This window comes from Mauremys mutica, chromosome 6, assembly GCF_020497125.1.
Source record: "Mauremys mutica isolate MM-2020 ecotype Southern chromosome 6, ASM2049712v1, whole genome shotgun sequence".
Taxonomy (NCBI): domain Eukaryota; kingdom Metazoa; phylum Chordata; order Testudines; family Geoemydidae; genus Mauremys; species Mauremys mutica.
In genome coordinates, this window is record NC_059077.1 from 102,932,793 (window position 1) to 102,952,061 (window position 19,269).

At 38.6% G+C, this 19,269-nt stretch overlaps 1 protein-coding gene and 1 long non-coding RNA gene across 5 annotated transcripts in view; one reads left to right on the forward strand and one right to left on the reverse strand.

Annotated features, from left to right (window-relative positions):
* Positions 1–17,845, forward strand: part of NFIB (nuclear factor I B) — a 210,435-nt gene extending 192,590 nt beyond the window's left edge. For all 3 annotated transcript variants that reach the window (XM_045020587.1, XM_045020588.1, XM_045020589.1), the window contains 2 exons: positions 75–163; positions 14,700–17,845. In XM_045020587.1, the coding sequence (XP_044876522.1) occupies positions 75–163; positions 14,700–14,829 (219 nt within the window). In that variant the 3' untranslated portion in view covers positions 14,830–17,845. The remainder of the gene's footprint in view (positions 1–74; positions 164–14,699) is intronic.
* LOC123372480 overlaps positions 1–19,269 on the reverse strand; it is a 45,127-nt gene that overhangs the window by 5,112 nt on the left and 20,746 nt on the right. Inside the window, exon 3 of one of the 2 annotated variants that reach the window (XR_006580311.1) lies at positions 10,679–10,733. The exons of the other annotated variant lie outside the window; for it this stretch is intronic. This is a non-coding gene — a long non-coding RNA (uncharacterized LOC123372480). Of the gene's footprint in view, positions 1–10,678; positions 10,734–19,269 lie in introns of those variants that run through there. 2 annotated transcript variants of the gene reach the window in all.

Below are 19,269 nucleotides of genomic sequence, written 5' to 3' on the forward strand. Positions count from 1 at the left end.
GCATGTATTCATTTAAATACTAAAAACTGTAGTACTGCTCGATCCATATCTGACTGCTAGGTTTCAATTGACAGCTGAGGATTTGTGACTGGACCATGAATCAAAACGGCAGGCATTTATACCCCAGTGCCAGTGAGGATACATTGGGAATTACTTGGCAAAGGTAACATTTTAATTATTTCCAACGCTACACTACATCTAAAAAAGTTACATTGAGCTGCAGTATCTGTTTTTAGCAGGCCTCCAAGAAGGAATATATGTCAAAATTTAACCAAAACATATATGTATAACATTTCTTTAATACACATTTACATTATCTTTAATGTAAATTGAATCGTTAGAATATACTATAGTTAAGTACCTGGGATGCCAAATGTTTGCTGTCAAGTGCAAGGCGTTTGTAATTTTAAAGGACTGCAGATTTTAGGACTTAAAAAATCGAATCACAATTTAAAGAACTAAAGTACCGTAATATATTTTGGGGCTTACAGATTAATATGCAAAAGATGGTGGGATTAAAAACAATAGGTGACTAGTATAGCAGTTCTCTGATGCAGGTGCTATTTTAGGAATGAATAATCATACCCATAGAAGACATTCTGAATAACAAGTTCAAGACAATTGGTATAGATTTAGGTCACTAACATGCTTACGAAGGTAAGATGTAAACCATGTCCTTTATAAACTAAAATACAAAACAATTAGAATTCATTATTCATGAAAAGCAGTTATTTTCTTTGCATGCTAGAGAAACCTTAGCTATTGGTACAGAATCAACTACACATATATTATATATTAAATTATACATATATTATATGTATAACTGGTTATGGTAGTAGTAGGGGTGTGTGTGGGTGTGTCTGTGTGTGTGTTAAAAATAGATGAAAGATAATAAGCAATGTCAGTCTTTCAGTGCTTTCATATGCAGAATTCCCTTTGATTTACTTCAATGGGGGGAAGTTATACATATGAGGAAAAGCCTGCAGATTTGGGCCCTAATAGGTGAAGCAATCTCTCTCCTCCACTTAAAATAATTTTATATATCTCTTGGAGGTATGTGTGTACAAATATGACAATGTATCATTGCTATCACTTCCAAATAATTCATGTACATTTCTGTGTGAGTACGTTTGGATATATAAAATCTTGCTGTGCAGTATCTTAGATGACATACTGTGTTTTACTGTTGATGCTAAAAGTTTTTTTAGTATCAGTTTGGAAATGTGATATATGAAATGGAAAGTTGGATGCTGTGTATGAATCCAAAGTTTAAACTATTAAACTAGTATTGTTGTACCAATATTACACAACAAATGATCTGCCGGCAGTTTCTTGCGTGATTGCATATATTTTCTGTACTTTTTTTCTAATAATTTTGGAGTCTGGTAGAATTCTGAAATCGTGTTGAAGGAGCAAGGTGGCCAAAAAACAGTTTTTCACGTCAAAAATCACAGTACAATGAATGGAAAATTAACCTAGTGGGTTCACCTCAACTCCTCAAGGGCTGATTCACATTATAAATCCCCATCATGTGATAATTGGTAGTTTATATCCTTACTTCTGTATTATCAGACTGAGCTAGTGTAGCACAGAGTGTAACTTATTCTCCCCCCAACAGTATGTAGCTTTCTCAGAACATTAATAGGAGACTGTAGATTGGACAAGAACTCACAGTTTGTGAGCTAGTGATTGGTGGACCTGATCCTCTGATAGTGTTAATCAATGTAGTAGTATTGACTTCATTGGAGCTAGACAAGCTGAGGATCTGGCCCAGTGTATTGTGGGCTTCAGTTGTCATGCCTACCACACGTGCTCCTTTGCTGTAAGTTGCTAAAAGAGAGGAGGGGGAAAAAAGACATCATCACATATAGGTGAGGGTTATTTTTAAAATGTAGCCTTTGGGATACAGATACTCTTTTCAAACATCTGTGGAAAAGAAGACATCAAAGCATAAATGGGAGATAGTATAACAAGTGGGCAGTTTTCTTGATGAAGTCTTTATATCATTACAAGAAAGAAACCTTTGAGCAATAAATCCTTTTTGAACGTTTGGTAAAGCAATATTTTCTTGTTAAAAAAGAAAATGGAAAAGTTTTCTCCCACAAACTTGTTTGATGGGTATTTCCTCCAAATCTGCAATATTCGTTTGGATAATAAATAGAGTGACTTTTTATAGAAGAGTTTCATGATTATTTTAAGTTGCAACAACTATGTCGTGGTGCACTGATTTTTGAGAAGTCTTGTTGAATACTTGTACTCACTGAGGTCAAAGAGTTGGTAGTGCCTGAAAATGAGCTTTTCTGTATGTGCATAGATCAGATGATAAAAGTGACCAAACTGAAAGTTTTCTCCATGCTGCACTGTCAGTGACCTCCCCCATCCCCAACTTGGGTAGGACCACCCTCTGAGAGGGTGAGAGGTGACATGGTCCCTATGCTTGTTCTTTTTGTATACTTCATCTTATCATTGGCTGCCAATCATGCCAAACAGAACTAAATGATCTATGAATTTTAAAACTAACTGATAATTTTTTTTCTAGTAAAATGACAAGCCTGATATAATTTCTGGAGGAATAGTAATATATATTTTTCAAAAACATTAACTTCCAAAATCACTAGAGAAAGACAACATGAGTTATACAAAAATGAGAAACTTAAGTCATCAGTGCGCTTATTTTAAAAAAAAGCAGAGTAGTTATGTGTATGGATAATTATACAAACTTAGATGTATCCTTCAGTTGGTTAAAATAAACATATTGGTGTCAGTGAAGGAGAAGTTTACATAAAACATCCGTTCAACACCCTCAATAGTAAACAAAAACAGGTTTTTAATATAATAGTTTAAAGTAATTTTATTTTGCTCCTGGTACCATGATTGCCTAGAATTGACAACATTTTTATTATCTATTTATTGTCTATATATGTATTTGTTTGTTGCCCTGAAGATTAGGACCTTGGTTCAGAAAATCATTTAAGCACATGCTTAAAATTAAGTATATGAGTAATCCCATTTATATAATGCTTAAAATTAAGCACATGCATAAGTGCTTCACTGAATCAGGACCCTATACTTCATGCTTTTTGCTGTACAGATGAAGATAATATTTAGAACTTACCTAAACAAAGGTCACTCAGATCGTTGCTGAGGTAACTGTAAATAGTTAGAATCAAGTTGGAAAATAAAGTTTCAAGAAGTGCACAGTAAACAAAAATGTATGCAGGTAAAACTTAACCATGCGTGAATGAGAGAAGGACTCAGTGAAACATATGGGCTGGGTGCCTGATCCAGTAACCATTATTTACCCATAAGGTTAGTCACGTTCACTCCAGCATGATTAACAAAGGGATGCAGGATTGGGCCTTTGAATACTAGATTTGAATATTTCCCAACAAGACTTTCACAAACTGTAAACAAACCACTAGTGGTAAAATGTAAATTTTATCACAGATATTGTTAATTTTCCTATTATTCTCAACTACTATAATTTATATTTTAAAAAAAAACTGCTGCTCTTAAGGGTTAACTGTTACTTTAACATTACATTTACACTACCCAGGCAAATGCACTAGGCTAGCATTTCCTGCCTTCAGTTTGTTATCTTGACACATAAGTACAGTACAACAGCTGGTTTGTTCCTGGAGCTCCTGAGGGGAGCTTTATTCTCAGAGTGCTGAATTTCCTTTTCAGCTTTAGCTGTAGGGGTGTTCAAAATGTTCAGTTTTTTAAGCAGCACTCTTTGCCCCTAGCACTACTCTGGGGCTGTGATAATAATGCAGATAAGGCAGTTGAATGGAATAATCTCCAGTTCATGGGGGAGTGGGAGGGGAAGTGGAAATTGCTTAGAATCTTTTCCATACCACAGTACCTTGTGTCTGTTAGAATCTAGTGAACATACAAAGTCACTAACAACTGAATTATCACTAAGTATTTCTGTAGTTATCTGTTGTATTAAAAAAAAGTTAACACATCTGGACAACACACACACCTGTTAGATCAAGGATTTTTTTATTTTATTTCCACAGTTCATATTTGTTTGAGATAAAAGTACAAACTCAATTTTTGAAACTAAGAACAAAGAAGTGAAAATCTTCTGCTGATAAAAGTATTCACAGCAGACAAATGCAAGGATTTCTGGTCTTTATCAATTTAAATCGCTATCTCTTATAGTTTCACCCATCTCTGTAATAAAGAAAGATGTGCAGAACATTATGTTTCCTTTCCATCTAGGCAAACATCTTCAGAACACTTCCTAAGAAATTAATTGTATTCCAGCCAGACTTGCATGCTGCCATCCCACAGGAAATGGGTCAGCAATCCATTAAGATGCCATTAGATAATCTAATTTGGAACTTAATCTCTAAATTAACCATGCTCCATACTTGAAGCATACTTGAGAGAAAGAAAAAAAGTTTATGTTTGAATCGATAGGGGAGCCGAAGCGTGAAGAAGGCTGTTTGTTTTTTCTGTAGCTGTGGTCACGTCTCAAGCCGTCTGGTAACCAGGAGAAACCAGACATGATGTAATTCCAGATTGAACTTGAACTTCAGGGACTTAGAATGGGGGAACAATGGACCATAGGAATCAATAATGTCCATTTTCCACATGATTATGTTTGGAGCTTTAAGTTAACCTTCATAGGAGAATCAGCAAGATCTGCAGTGCAACCAAAATGAGGTGATCTAGAGACAAGACGTTGAGTAAAGAAAACAACTTTTCCAGTGATATTTTCTGAGTGGCACTGCAGATTCCAGCAGGATTAGGAAAGTTCCCGCTCTGCAGTAAACCGGTTGCCTGTTCTGAGCTCTCTTTGTTCACTTAGGTAGGACAAACTTAATCTTACGTTTCCTGTCAGATGATTTTTGGCAGCAGTTTTAGGGAAGGAGGAGCATGTTACAGAAAATTCCCAAGTGTAAAGTGTACTTTTAACTCCTTGGTGACTCTGGAATTTTACCTACTAGCCATTTTATCTCAAGTTGTTTCATTTTAAGCAATAAAAGTGCACTTTTTTTCTGCAAACAAGATGTTCGCTTGCATTTAGTGCTGTGTTTACTAAACAAAGAAACTTCTGATTATATTTACCTAAGTGCTAACACATAACATTTAATAAATGACTGTTTTAAATTATAAAGTAAGTTGTGGAGAAGAAAAGTATAAAATGCTGCTGTGATTAAGTTTTAAAAAAAGAAATTTCTATTGAACGTTTTGAAAAAGAATTGGTGTCATGTTAGAGAACAGGAATATGCAGTCTGGATGCTGAAATGCAGCCCTTTAGTTAACCTTTCTTTTGCTGCATTGCAAACTTTTATTGTTAAGTGGAATTTTCCAGTTTTCTTGTTGTTTATTTATTTGGCCTAATATGTTTGGCTGAAATTACAGAATCTGTTTTTCTCAGAAGATTAGCTCACATAAAAGAATCAAATCATCCTGTGCAAAACTTTCATGTGTGTTTGGTGAAGGACTCTGTTAGATCTTCTTCATTTGTTTCCTCTACCCATCAGCCCTACTGCAGGGACCCCCAAAACCCATGTATCTTTGTGTCTGCTAGGAACCCTGTGCCTCTGCTCTGTCTCTGGGAACTCCCACTCCCGATACCTCAGCTTCATGGCAGCTAGCTCTCCAGCCAATTGCTGCCCCAGGCATCTGACCCTCCCTCAACCTAGTCAGGGTACACAGCACAGAATGGGCGTGCACCAAAATCTCAGTCTGAACTAACTGTGCTGAGGACTTTTTGTGGTGTTGATATGAGGATGCATGTCTCCTGACCCCCTTCACCTGTTTTCACTTTAAACCCACGGAGAAACTTCTTCAGGTCCATGGAGAGGGAAAACAATGGACACAGAACTCCCTTGCCTCCACTTCCCCTGTGTAATTTTCATCTCCTCCATCTGCTAGATGGAGAGGATGATTTCTGCCCAACTAAAGTATAAAAAGCTTCCTAAGTTAAGCAAAGATATACTTAACATAGCATCTCTTCCAAGGTAGAATGTGGCAGCTGTTTAACTCCACACACTAACTCTGCTCACACACCAATTTAGGACAGAGAGTGACAGAAAGTACTACACTCAAGGGAGAATTAATAGAGGCAGAAATAACCAAATTGGAATTTAGCCAGGCCACTGGAGTTAACACCACTACTCCTGCAAAGTGGCATATAATCTTAATGTCCACAAGTGATTGGAACTTTAGCTTCATGTCTCAACTGAAGGAGAGCATTTTCAAATAGTACATTGCTGTGCTGGCGCATCGGTTCAATTCTGACTCAGAAGGTAGAGCATAAGCTGCTACATCTTCAACACCACTTCCTTCAGCATCAAGGTGTTCCTAGCTCTTTTAGCCAAAGTACTGATCTAGCCTGGCCATAATTAGCTTGTGAGAGCCGATATGATCACAGCAAAAGGTGATAAGGCGGCAACTAGAAATGATATTTTAGGTCAGTGGTCCCCAAACTGTGGGGCATGCCCCCTAGGGTGGCATGAAGGAACGTTTGGGGAGGGGCCTGTGGCACCACCCAGCCCAGCTCCAGCCAGGGCTGCAGAACCATTCTGCTCCCAGTCCAGCTCCTGCACCAGCCACAGCTCCACTCCACCCCCAGCTGCAGTTCATCTCCTCCCCCAGGCCAGCTCTGCCCTCATTCCCTCTCTAGCCCCAGTTCTGCCCCCAGCTCTGCCTTCACCGCAAACTCTGCTGCTGAGCTAAATGTGCAGTAAAGGAGGTGGGGCGTGGACAGATTACATTACTGGGAAGGGGGGTGTGCGACAGTAATAGTTTGGACACCATTGTTTTAGGTCTACTTTTTAAGACAGAGGTTTTCCTTTTTTAGATCAGAAAATGTTTGCATCAGAGACTTTTTAAGCTATTACAACAAAAGTATTAACTGCTGGAGACTTAACTTGATATTGGTGCAAGTCTTGATTACATTTATTCTTCAGTGCAGAGTAATTTGTTTATTACTCGCTTCACATTAATATAACCTCCACAGTGGACTGTATATAAATACTGTGCTGCTTATGGTCAATTCCAGTAATATTTTAATCAGGGATTCTTGAAAGAGCACTTAGTATTTTTAAAAGAAAATCATGGGCGAAATCTTGATTGAATTAACATGTGAAAACTGTAATGGAAAATATTAACCCTTAAGACACTTGTAGTGTTTGTCTTTGCTATTTTATGACATTTGTGAACAAAGAAATGATGACTGCAGAATCCATCTATTATTAGAAAGTCTAGTTATTATCAGCAAAGACCGCTGCTGCTGCTAGTAAAATTATTGTGGAAGGATGATGGTTTACAGAGTTGGTAGTGACACTGGTAGACTCTCCTTACAAAGGTGCTGGTTGGAATCTAGATATGTAACTGAAAGCTGTTTTCTGATGGCTGCTTATCCTGTAACCTTGTACCTGGAATGCATATAGAGAGACAAAGTGGGTGAGGTAACATCTTTTACTGGATCAGCTTCTGTTGGTGAGAAAGACAAGCTTTCCAGCTTACACAGAGCTCTTCTTCAGGTCTGGGAAATGTACTTAGAATGTCACAGCTAAATACAAGGTGGAACAGATTGTGTAGCATAAGTAATTAAAACCATGTTTCAAGGGACCATTCAAGGTGAAGTGGCCCATTCACACCTTTTCAGTCATGGGTTGGGGAGGGTTAGTGGGTTATAGACTGTTGTAATAAGCCATAAATCCAGTGTCTCTATTCAGTCCATGATTTCTAGTGTTAAGATATTAATTTAAGCTCCCAGGCTTTTGTCTTTTATCATTTTTCTGTGTGAGTTCATTAGAGAGTGTAGTGATTGGTTTTACCCACATAGTTGTTATTGGGGCACTTAGTGCTCTAGTTGAGCTAAACCACATGCTATGATAGGCATGTGTACAACCCATGGATCTTGGAGGATGTATTGTGGGGGTTGATGATCATTGTTGCAGTGGAGATATATCTGCAGGTTTTGCATCTAATATTCTGGCAGGGTCTGGTGCCACTTTGAGTTGGTGTGTCCTGGTCCATGGGGAGCTTGCTTCTGATGCTGAGTTTGAAGAGGCTGGGGGGCTGTTTGAAGGCCATAGAGAGAGTTCTTTCAGGATGTGGTCCCCATTGAGTATGGGTTATAGTTATTTGATGATAAGCCATATGAGTTTGTGGGGGCGGGAGGTAGGTGACAACTAGTTGCGTGCAATCAGAGAGAGCTTTATTTCTGCATTGAAGCAGGTTCTCTCGGGGTATTTGGGTGGCTTGTTCCATGACATCATCTCCTTCCATGGTGGAGTTTCCTTGTTTAGTGAAGGTGGTTTTAAGTCTGTTAAGATGTATACCTGGACTTTTTCCTTGGAGCATATTTTGTGGTATCTGAGTGCCCCTCTGTAGATAATAGATTTCTTGGTGTGCTTGGGATGGTTACTGAATCTATGAAGGTAAATGTGACAATCTGCGGATTTTGGATACCTAGGATAAAAATATCATTGATGTATCTCAAAGAAAGAAAAAAAAAGGCGGAAGAACTCTTCTAGTTCTCCCCATGTTACTCTGGTGTCAGATTCTGTGGTGGGGCAATAGTTCAGTTCCTTGGAGAGTACAGATAATTCAGCTCTGATTAGGGGTAGTCTTGACAAATTGATGCTGTTGGAGTTTCACAGAGGATCCAGATGGTGGGTCTTCATGTTATGGTTTCTCCTGGAGGTGGTGTTCTGTGGGAAGTGGCGTTGTTGTAGTTGGTTCCCCTTTTTGTTTTTTTGTTGGAGGGCTGCCATCAGGTTTTTTGAGATGCATTGATGATATTTTCATTCTCTGGACAGACACCTAAACTCCCTCATAGATTTCCACCACAACTTCAGCAACCATCACCTATCCATTAAACTCTCTCTACAACACTCCCACACTAGCATCCACCTCCTGGACACCACGATGAAGTTCAACAGTGGAACTCTACAGACAACTATGTACAAGAAACCCCTTGAAATATGTGTTAACTACTTATGCTAAATAATCTGATCCACCTTGTATTTAGCTGTGACACTCAGGGTACTTTTCTCAGACCTTAAGGAAAGTTCTACATAAGCTAGAAACTTGTCTCTTTCACCAATGGAAGTTGGTCCAATAAAAGATATTACCTCACCACCTTGTCTCGTATCCTGGGACCAACACAGCTATAACAACACGGCACGCAGCCACAACAACATGGAACAAGTTTGTAGCTCATCCTCTTATCTAGTGGGCAATTATTCATGTCACAAAACCTACCAGCACAGGCCTCAATTATATCTTTTAATTAGATTGCATAGTACACAGTGTTCCCTCTAATTTTTCCCACCCATGTGTGGAATGAATTTTGTTAGGTGTACCAGTATGGAGGTGATGTGTCACACATAACCTCCTTGGTGAACATCACAAAATTCATGTGGTGGGGTGGGGCCGAGGGGTTCAGAATGGGGGTGGGGGGCTCAGGGCTGGAGCAGAGGGTTGGGATGTGGGAGGATGAAGGCTCTATCTGGGGGTGAGGGCTCTGAGGTGGGGCTGGGGATGAGGGGCTCAGAGTTGGGGCAGAGGGTTGGGGTGAGGGGGTGATGGCCCTGGGGTGGGGCTGGGGATGAGGGGCTCAGAGTTGGGGCAGAGGGTTAGGGTGTGGGGGGTGATGGGCTCCAGCTGGGAGATGCAGGCTCTGGAGTGGGGCTGGGGATGAGGGGGTTGGGGTGCAGTGGTGCTCCCTGGGGCTACTCTCCCCAGCTCTCTCTCTCCCCACAACTGCACCTGGTCTGTGGAGGAGGGGCACCTCTCCCCTGGCCGCAGCAGGGCCAGGCTGAGTCAGGGGAGGGGTGCCTGTCCCTGGCTGCAGCAGGTCCGGGGCTGGGCTGGGTCAGGGCCAGAGGAGGTTTGCCACGGCAGGTCCAGGGCTTGGGGAGACTCATTCCTCCCCACCGCAGCCCTGAGTGCCTGCACAGTGCTTAATAGGCAGCTGTGTAGCGCACAGTTTAGAGGGAACTTAGGTAGTAAGGACAGCATGGAGCTGCTCTGTCCCCAGGGGCGGCTCCAGGCCCCAGCACACCAAGCGTGTGCTTGGGGTGGCAAACCACTGGGGGCGCTCTGACGGTCGCCACGAGGGTGGCAGGCAGGCTGCCTTCGGCAGCTTGCCTGCGGAGGGTCCACTGGTCCCGCGGCTTCGGCGGAGCTCCCTCAGGCAAGCCGGCCAAAGGCAGCCTGCCTGCCGTGCTTGGGGCGGCAAAATGCCTAGAGCCGCCCCTGTCTGTCCCAGAGGGAGCACCAGCCCGTTTGGGGCTGTAAAGGCAACAGATCTTCTCCTACAACTCTCTGTAGTATGCAGCTCACTACCCTCTTCCCACCAAGCCAACTCATCTGCCTTTTGTGTGATGGGCACAGCTTTGGTGTGCCTTCACTCTACCCTCCTTGGGGCACCCTGTGGAGGAGAGAGGGGGCAGTGTCTGTGCTTTCCTGAGATCAGGGATTGCAATTCTGCCTGGCAATCTGATCAGATCACACAATGGCGAGGTGAAGGGAAAGTTATCTATGCTCTTCACACCATTGCTACTCACATAAAGACAAGGCAACATTTGGGAGACAATTAGCTCTACTTGGCATTTTTGTTAGGAATCTCTTCAGAAAAGCCAAGGATGCAACAGATGTGGAGATTAAACTTTCTTACTCTCACAGAAGTTCCCTCCCAATCATGGTGGAGGGATGATGTCAGGGCATTGCAGAGAACTTCTATCCAGTCTGCGCCAGTTCTGTGGATAAATAGAAGATCTTGATCTCCAGAACTGTCTGTTTGGGCACATATCATGAGCACTGAATTGCCATCAGTTCTTTCACTCATAGGTGTCTGATCCACCAAGTGGCAGTTGAAAATTCAGTTACATTTCTCATACATTTTATTGTAAGAAATGCAAAAGTGTGATGAGGCTTCAAAATCTGAAAGACAGACACCAGTATCTTGTAGCTTAAAAGAGCCTGAGTTAGTTGTGATTTAGCATTCTGATTAATATGATTTGTATTACTGCTGCACTTCCTGGCTCCAGCCTGGATTGGGGCTCCATTGCGCTAGGCACTATACTTATTTCCTCCATTTCGCTTTCATTTCCTTCCCTTTCCTGCATATATCCTTTTACTTGAAATTGACCATTTATAGGTGGCAGGACAAGTCTGCCCCAGGAATCATCATTATATCAAATTGAATTCTCATAAGTATTGTTTCTTAAATGCACAACTAGTTCTGAAAGCTCTAGAAACCATTCACCTGGACGTGCCAGTACTTGGAAGCAGGATAGATTGCTGGAAAAGACTGTCTGTAGGGACCATCCTCCATTGCCAGGGGGAAGAACTAGCCCCTACCCAGCAGTTCAGTTTAGATAAAAAATTATCAGACCCCTAAGCTGTGATTCCATTTCTAATCAAAGCACTTGTATACCATTGCACTGGCATGTTTTGCCATTTGTTAAGTTATTTTCACTGTTATCCCTAAGAGTATGTACTGGATACCAGAACAATCTATATCTTATAACTGTTAACTTAACCTACATACTGGTAGTAAGAGGCTTATAAAACTCATATGGAATCTGCATAGTGTTAACCTCTGAGATTTATTTTTCTCCAAGGATTCATAAACCGTATTGACAAATATATTGCATGCTGCATTTGTGACATGGTCATAATGTAAGAAGGGAGGTTTGAAAGGTTTAAATAAACATCTAAATTAAATTTGTTAGTTATACTGCAACAACAGTTTTATTAGTCACTTACTGCAATTTATTTTTATTGAACATTTTCCAAAAAAATAAAGATCTGTGTCTCCTCTGTATAATACTGGATAAGAAAGCTGCTACAAATAGTAATTTGTTCTTTATCGGCATAAACTGCTGTGTTTCATATACTGTAGTCATTAGGAGGTTGTAAACTTAAAAAAAAAAATTCAGATCAACTTCCAGCCACTAAAGTACACAGTGAATTCTCCAAAAAGATAACCTGTACGCAGTTTATCTGGACTTCTTCTTTGCAATCCCATGTTGAATCTGCCACAGAATTTACATTCTTTTAAGTTACTCTTCTCTTTTAAGTGGCTAAGACCATAAATCCTGAGCAGTCTCTCTTTTAGAATGTTTTTATTTATTTATTGCAATTTTTTATTATTACAGTTTCCCATACACAGATCAGCATGGAATCATTTTGATTATTTTTACTAGCTGTCACCTCATCATGCATTTTTAACATTGCTCACATTAAAATGGGATAATGAACAAAAATGCATTGTTGGACACAAATAGTGAAGGAAGATGAAGAGAGATAGGTTGAAACAATTAAGCCTCTTATGTGAGATCTTGATATTGAATATTTTTTTGGAACCATAATCTTTTCAGCAGATCATATTGGGCAAATCTTTCATGTATAAATGGATTTAACTCTTTGTGCATGTTTTAAGATTTATTGCATAACTATCTCCATTTTTGAATATCAAGGAGAATAAAAATTCTTTCTTAGGCAAACAACAATAAAACATCGAGTTCACCAAAGTTCACAGAAATCTTTTTGAGGAAATAGGAAATTTAAGATGATCATAAAGTTTTACTAGATTTGCAAGATCTAAAAACTCATGTGAAAAATAGCAGCACTTGTGGGCAGCTTTCTAGTGGGAAACACGTTAGCATTCAAGGATTTGTATATTTTGAAAAAGCTGCTGGGTGGTATTGTTTCTATAGACATTATTACATACATCTCAGTGTGATCATGATCCATATAATTAACTGAGGTAGACCAATCTTGCTCCGATGGGAGTTTTACCACTGATTTAAAAGAGAGCAAGATTGTGAATTTAAGCCAAAATTTTCAAACTTGGGTGTGTACAGTTAGACATCTAAATACATGTGGTCTGATTTTCAGAGGTGCTGAGCACATGTAGCTCACATCAAAGTCACAATTTAGAAATTTTGCCTTTAGTTTCTATATTACACAGAAGTATACTTCCACATGAACTGGGTTAAAGAGATGAAGAAGAAAACAATATTTGACTAAAAGGAAAAGGCTACTTTTCCCCTATAGTATTATTTAACTGAGGAACATGTTCAATAGACTTTTTAAAAAAATATATTTTTCTATATTTGCATAGCAAGAAAAGATTGCACAAATGGCCAAATATAATCGTAATTATTATTTATACATTTTAAGATTGATAAAGGGGGTCTGTTTTCCCCTTAATGCATAGTCCTAACTCACATTTGCACTAACCAAGCATGTGCATGTATTTGGGAAAACAGGATCATGAAAGGATGATCAAAGAAATGGGAGGGAAAAATAACTATAGCTTCCCTCATCAAAAAATATAATATGGGTATCAGATTTCAAAGTAAAGCATATGCAAATGTTTTGCACAAAAAGTACATATCAGATACACAGTGTGTGTTCACAGATTAGACTTGTGTGCACTTGGATAGACAGGTGTCAAATGGCTACATGAGTATGCAAATATCTAGTGTGCACACACCCACTGGGTATCTGAGAACATTTGGTGCAATAACATAGGTATAAATTAATTGCTTGCACAGGTGTGCATGCCTCATTTTGACAATCTGACCCTGAATGTATGTTTCCATTTGATATAATGGCCTCTCTTATCATGCTTATGTTTGCTGAAAACTATATGGCCAGACTTTCCAAAGAGCTCATTATTTATCAGCTTCCTGTTAGGCACCTACATAAAAGGTTGGATCTTCAAAGAGCTCAGGTCTTTCAAAAGAACTTTTTGGAAAATCTGGCCCCAGTTGTCAGCACTGTACACTTTTGGAAATCTGATCTGGAATGGATAATCTTGCAGATATTTTGCCACTGGGTATAATGCTTATTACTGATAGTTACTACTTGGTAAAAAAAAATTGCAAGTTAATGGGACTTAGATTCCTTAGTGACACAGGTGCTATTGAATATGGGATGTAGATTTCTAGTCACTAAGACACTTCTGAAAATGTTACTCTACTGTGACTTCAGTGAACCTACTCATAGTCGTAATTTCTACATATGACAGTAAGTATTTGTATATTGGGCCCTAAGTTATCTGGTGTTCCTTGGCTATTGCCATGGGACTGTAATAAGGAATGCACCCTGCTTTTGAAAGTATCTAAATAAAAAGTATGTTTTCATGCATTAAAGCTAAAAACATCAGAGTCTGCTCCATTTTGGACTCATGCACCTCACAGGCACATAATATAATGGAGAAAGGGGTTGAATTGTGTGATAGAGGGGATAGAGGATTTATTAAATCACAGAAGAGATTTATATTATACATTAAACGTGTGTTTTGTGTTCTGGTAATAAGCAATATAACAGGTACACTATAATAGATTGACTAGTTCTTAAAATCAGAGCAGCAGTTTCATATGAGTTCTCATAATGTAGTTTTTTGTACCTGTTCCATAAACTTGCCTCTTTAACTTGTCTGGGGCTCTCATGGAATAAGCAGGCTATTTAGTGTATGATTACAATAATTCATATTAACACATTTACTTTTGTCTTTCAGTTGAGTTTGCAAAGGAAATCATACACACTTGAAGTTCAAGTGGCATTCACAAATTTACCATCTTAAATTTATCTTAAATAGTATTATTTATAATGAATACTAATCTGAGTCTTAATCAAATTTATTATGTTCTTATTGTTGCAACATTCTTAATCTTTATTCTGTTCTCTCTCTGTCTCTCTCTCAACAGTCCTGGTACCTGGGCTAGCTTGGTCCCTTTTCAAGTATCAAACAGGACACCAATCCTGCCGACAAATGTCCAAAATTATGGTTTGAACATAATTGGAGAGCCTTTCCTTCAAGCAGAAACAAGCAACTGAGGGAAAATGAAACAAAACAAAAATTTAAAAGAAAAAAAGAAAGGAAGACAGGACAAAAATGAAACTGAAGAAAGAAGAAAAATAGACCAGCAATTGCAGCATTTACAATCACTAATTCCCTTAAGGTTGAAACTGTAATGACATAAAAAGGGTCGATGATATTTCACTGATGGGTAGAATGCAGCCTCTGCTAAGTAGCCTTTGTTATATGAAGTCCGCTGGGAAATAGATGTTCTGTCTCTGACAATATATTTTAACTGACTTTCTAGATGCCTTAATATTTGCATGATAAGCTAGTTTTATTGGTTTAGTATTCTTGTTGTTTACGCATGGGATCACTATTCCTAGTTATCTCACAAAACAAAGGCTAGGCGGCAGCAACAGAGCTGCAAGAGGACGAGGGCTGTGAGACAGCCATTTTCTCAACACTCTGATTTCTAAAAGTTAAAAAAAAAAAACTCTGTAGCCTTTAGTTATCAGTACAGATTTATTAAACTTTGGCCCTTAACCCAGCCTTTTCTAGCGTGTTACCTAGTTTGGAATTTTCAAAGTCAGTATGAACACAGGCTCTCTGGAAGAAATGCCTCTCTGTAGGTAAAGAGTTATCTCCTCTTGCAACAGTAAAAAATAATTCATCTTTTTACCCACTAAAGAAATACTTACAGAGGCAAGTGCAATTTAAAAATTATATCTAAAGGGGAACATCATTATAAGTCCTTCAGCCCTTGGACTCTAAATTGAGGGGATTAAAAAAAAAGAATTTAAAATTACTTTGCGCAAATTTATTTTCCCCTCAGTTTTGAGGGCATTAAATCAAGACAAATCATGTCATTGAGAAGAAGAAATTAATGGAAACACAGCACTTATGTTGGTTTAGCTGCTGCCTCCATAGAGGGGTAGGATTTATTTATTTAAAGTTACTGGTTGCATCAATAACCCATAGGGTGTATGTAAAGTTCTATAAAATCTGCATCATAGAGACGAAGAAAAAGGCAAATCCATGTCACAAAGGCAAAGCTTACAGTTTACAGACTGGGAATAGCAGGGTGGGGGGTAAAATATATTTAAACATGCACTCTTACAAAAAAATAAGTCTAATCACAGGGTGCTGAAAACTTGCATGGTGCTTTCAGAAATTAGCCTTGTTCAACACATTTCTCATATTGACAGAACAGTAACGTGCATGGGCAGACACATTTTGCCTCTATGTCTCTTAAAACTAATTAATTGATTAAAATACTCTTTCCAGTAATCCTAATTTGCACGAAGTTATAATGTCCACATTACGTGCCTTGCCTTGAAATCTTAAAAAAAAAAAAAAAAAAAAAGTGACATCACTCTACTTGTTTTGCTGCATTTATTATTTTAAATCTTTACCATTTTTATGACAAAATATTTTGTACTCCAGATGGGGGGGAAAAGTGTGACATCATGGATTTTTTAGACAGTTATACCTTTATCTCACATTTATAAAGCATATCATGGCTGTGTATAGTTGCCGCTTAAAAATTGTAATCGACCAGCAATATTTTCAGTATTTTGGTGTTTTTTCTATTAACCTTTCATGTTTTTCATCTTCCAATTAATATGGGGGGGGGGTTCAAATTTATACGAATTATGCAATACCAAGTTTTGCCTATGTAGGTAGTGCTTTTAGCTGTATTGGTTATTATAGGTAAGTACACAGATTTAAAAGAGAAAAAAAAAGAATAATGTATGCTTTTTTTTGTTTGTTTGTTTTAATTGACCAAAGTGGGTACTGCTATTTTTGCAGTGTGATGAGGTCCTTTTGTGTACTGAGAGATGGACGGGGGATTTTTTTTTATACATATATATATATACATATATATATATTCTGGGGAGGGTGGGGAGGATTTTTAACACTTTACAGTGTAGCTGTGAAGCAGTGCACCCTTAGCCAGGCAAGGGCTGCAAAGCGACTGTTCTGCCTACTGTGACAAAGTTTCAAATAGGTTCCCTCTTTTTAACTTCCCACCTGGGGTGCAAGCTGAACTCATTTCTGGATTTAAAAAAAAAAAAAAAAGGATTCTGTTGGAGGCAGACTTGACTTGAGGAAATTGTTCTACTTTTTTATTTCGAGAGGTCAATACCCACACTGAGACTGAGTCTCTTTCATTTTTTGGCAAAGATATGGTATCCGAAAATGTACCCTTTTAGAGGGTGTTTTTAGCTAGAATGACATGGAAACACACTGTCTTCTATGAGATGCATGTACTGAGCCACATTCTTTGGTGATTTCAGTTGACTCCAAAGGAGTTACGCCAGCAAAGAATTTGGAGCATTATATTTAAATGACTGGTGAATACTCATTTTCCCTATGTCAAAGAGGTGGGGTCTTTTTTAGTTTATTAACACACAACATCTGACTTACAGGCATCTACATTAGCAAACAGATGCGACAGGTTTAGAATTTCTTCACATACAAAAGGTCAGATGGAAAGCTGCAGTTCTGTACTGTAACTTGAATGGAATTAGAATACAATGTAAAGAAAAGTTTATTTCAAGTAAAGTAAAATCTTACAGACTAGTGGGCCTAATGCTGCAAACCTTACGTACATAAAGACTCCACTTTACAGCTCAATGTTCCCATCAATGCACACCCTTTATTAGGTTGTGAATGCAGGGGAAAATAGACTGCTGAGCACTGAGCTCCCTGTGGGATAACTGAGCCCATAAAGACTGCTTCTATTCTAGCTTTGTCTTGAAATTTCCCATTATTGATCTACCCCACTGGGATGCAGCTCTAACAGTGGTAGCACAGCTGAGCAGTCTAGTGGCTACTAGGTGTTGGCATTTTTACTACTGTGTCATCCAACCCTGCTCCGAGCAAGTCCAGATGACAATATAGCTAAAACCAGTGGCAGCTGCCAGGACCTTGTCTCCACTAGTGCTCCCACCATCATTGCTATCTCCATTGGAGCTGTATCAGTGGGACGTGTTATGAGAAAGCTGTGTAGGCAAGGCCTAAAAGGCAACAGAGAGAGAAAATAGAAAATAAAAAAACCTCAAGATTTATATTTAGCTAAATTAAAAAAAAGAAACCAGCTTTATGTTGCTCTTTTTCTGAGCCCCATAGTAAGTGAATTTATTCACTAAGTAAGCGGCTGTTAAGACTAACTGAAACGTAGTAACAACCTTGAGGATCTGTTAGGCTGTGGCCTGATAAAATAAGCTACATATTGTTCTCACAGCACATCACTTAATAATGAACAGTTATGAAACATGGTTATGTGCTGGAGAACTGTATTTGATTATCCCATACAGTAAGGTGTCCCTTTAAACTTTGACTAGCACAGCAGGATGAAACCAAGGCAAATCCAGACAATAAAGTGCAATAATTTAAATGATGCTTATCCTTGTAGATGGCGGATGCTCTTAACTAAACTTTTCATGTATCTTTGACCTATGGTGTGAACAAATCAAGCTTACAAACACAGACTCTTTTTTTTTTTAGTCAAATTCGCTCAGTGGAATGTTAAGTGACTCTGTGGGTTTTTCTGCCTACCTCTTTAATATAAAGGCCTGTTTTGAATAAAAGAAACCCAAACTTCCTTTTCTTTTCTTTTTTTACTTTTTTTTTTCTAAATTCAAGAGTCAAAAGATTAAGAAAATATTGAGGACTCAAATCCGGTCTCTAGCCTCCTCCTTCACCAGGAAGTGTATTCTGACTAAATCAAGCCACCCCGTTCTATGTGCACTGTTCTGCCTTTAGTAAGTTGCTTTGCAGCCCTAGCCTTATGGCTGTGCCACTGAAGTGTGTTTCCCCTGGAGTGACATGAACGTTTGAGGCTTGACTAAGGGAAAAAAGAAAAGGCAGTGAAGGAGACTGTACATAAAGACATGGCAAAAATATTAATTATAGCAATATAGTTGTGGGGTGATGTTCAGGTGGGCAGCTCCATTGAAAATATGTGAATGAATCTGTGAAGCTGCAAGTAGCGAGAAGAACGGAGGATCTTCTTAATGAACCACCTACCTTGTAGACAGTAATTTGTACACTGTATAGTTTTGTTAAGAATTTTTTTTAATTAAAGTACCCTTGTTTGTAAAGCTAACTTTTTAACAGTTATAATGGAAATATATGACATTTCCATTTTTAAAGTAAACAAGAATATTCCTTGTTTGGAAACTGGACTTGGGTTAAAACTCTCCAGTTTCTTAATTTATGTATTAAAAAAATCTGTCCACGTTAGGAGTTATTTCACAGATTCCTATGCTTGAAAAGCCTAGGTTACTAATCCTTTAAAAAAAGTTGTAAATGGAGAAAAGTTATATTTTATGAAGGTTATTTTGTTGTATTTAGTATTGGAAAAGTTGGTTTTCAGAGCATTTCAGAATGTTGGAAGCACCACTGTCTTTTTATTAGTATATATGGCCTTTAGCAAAAGTTTTTTGTGATTGTTACATGATGGTATTTAA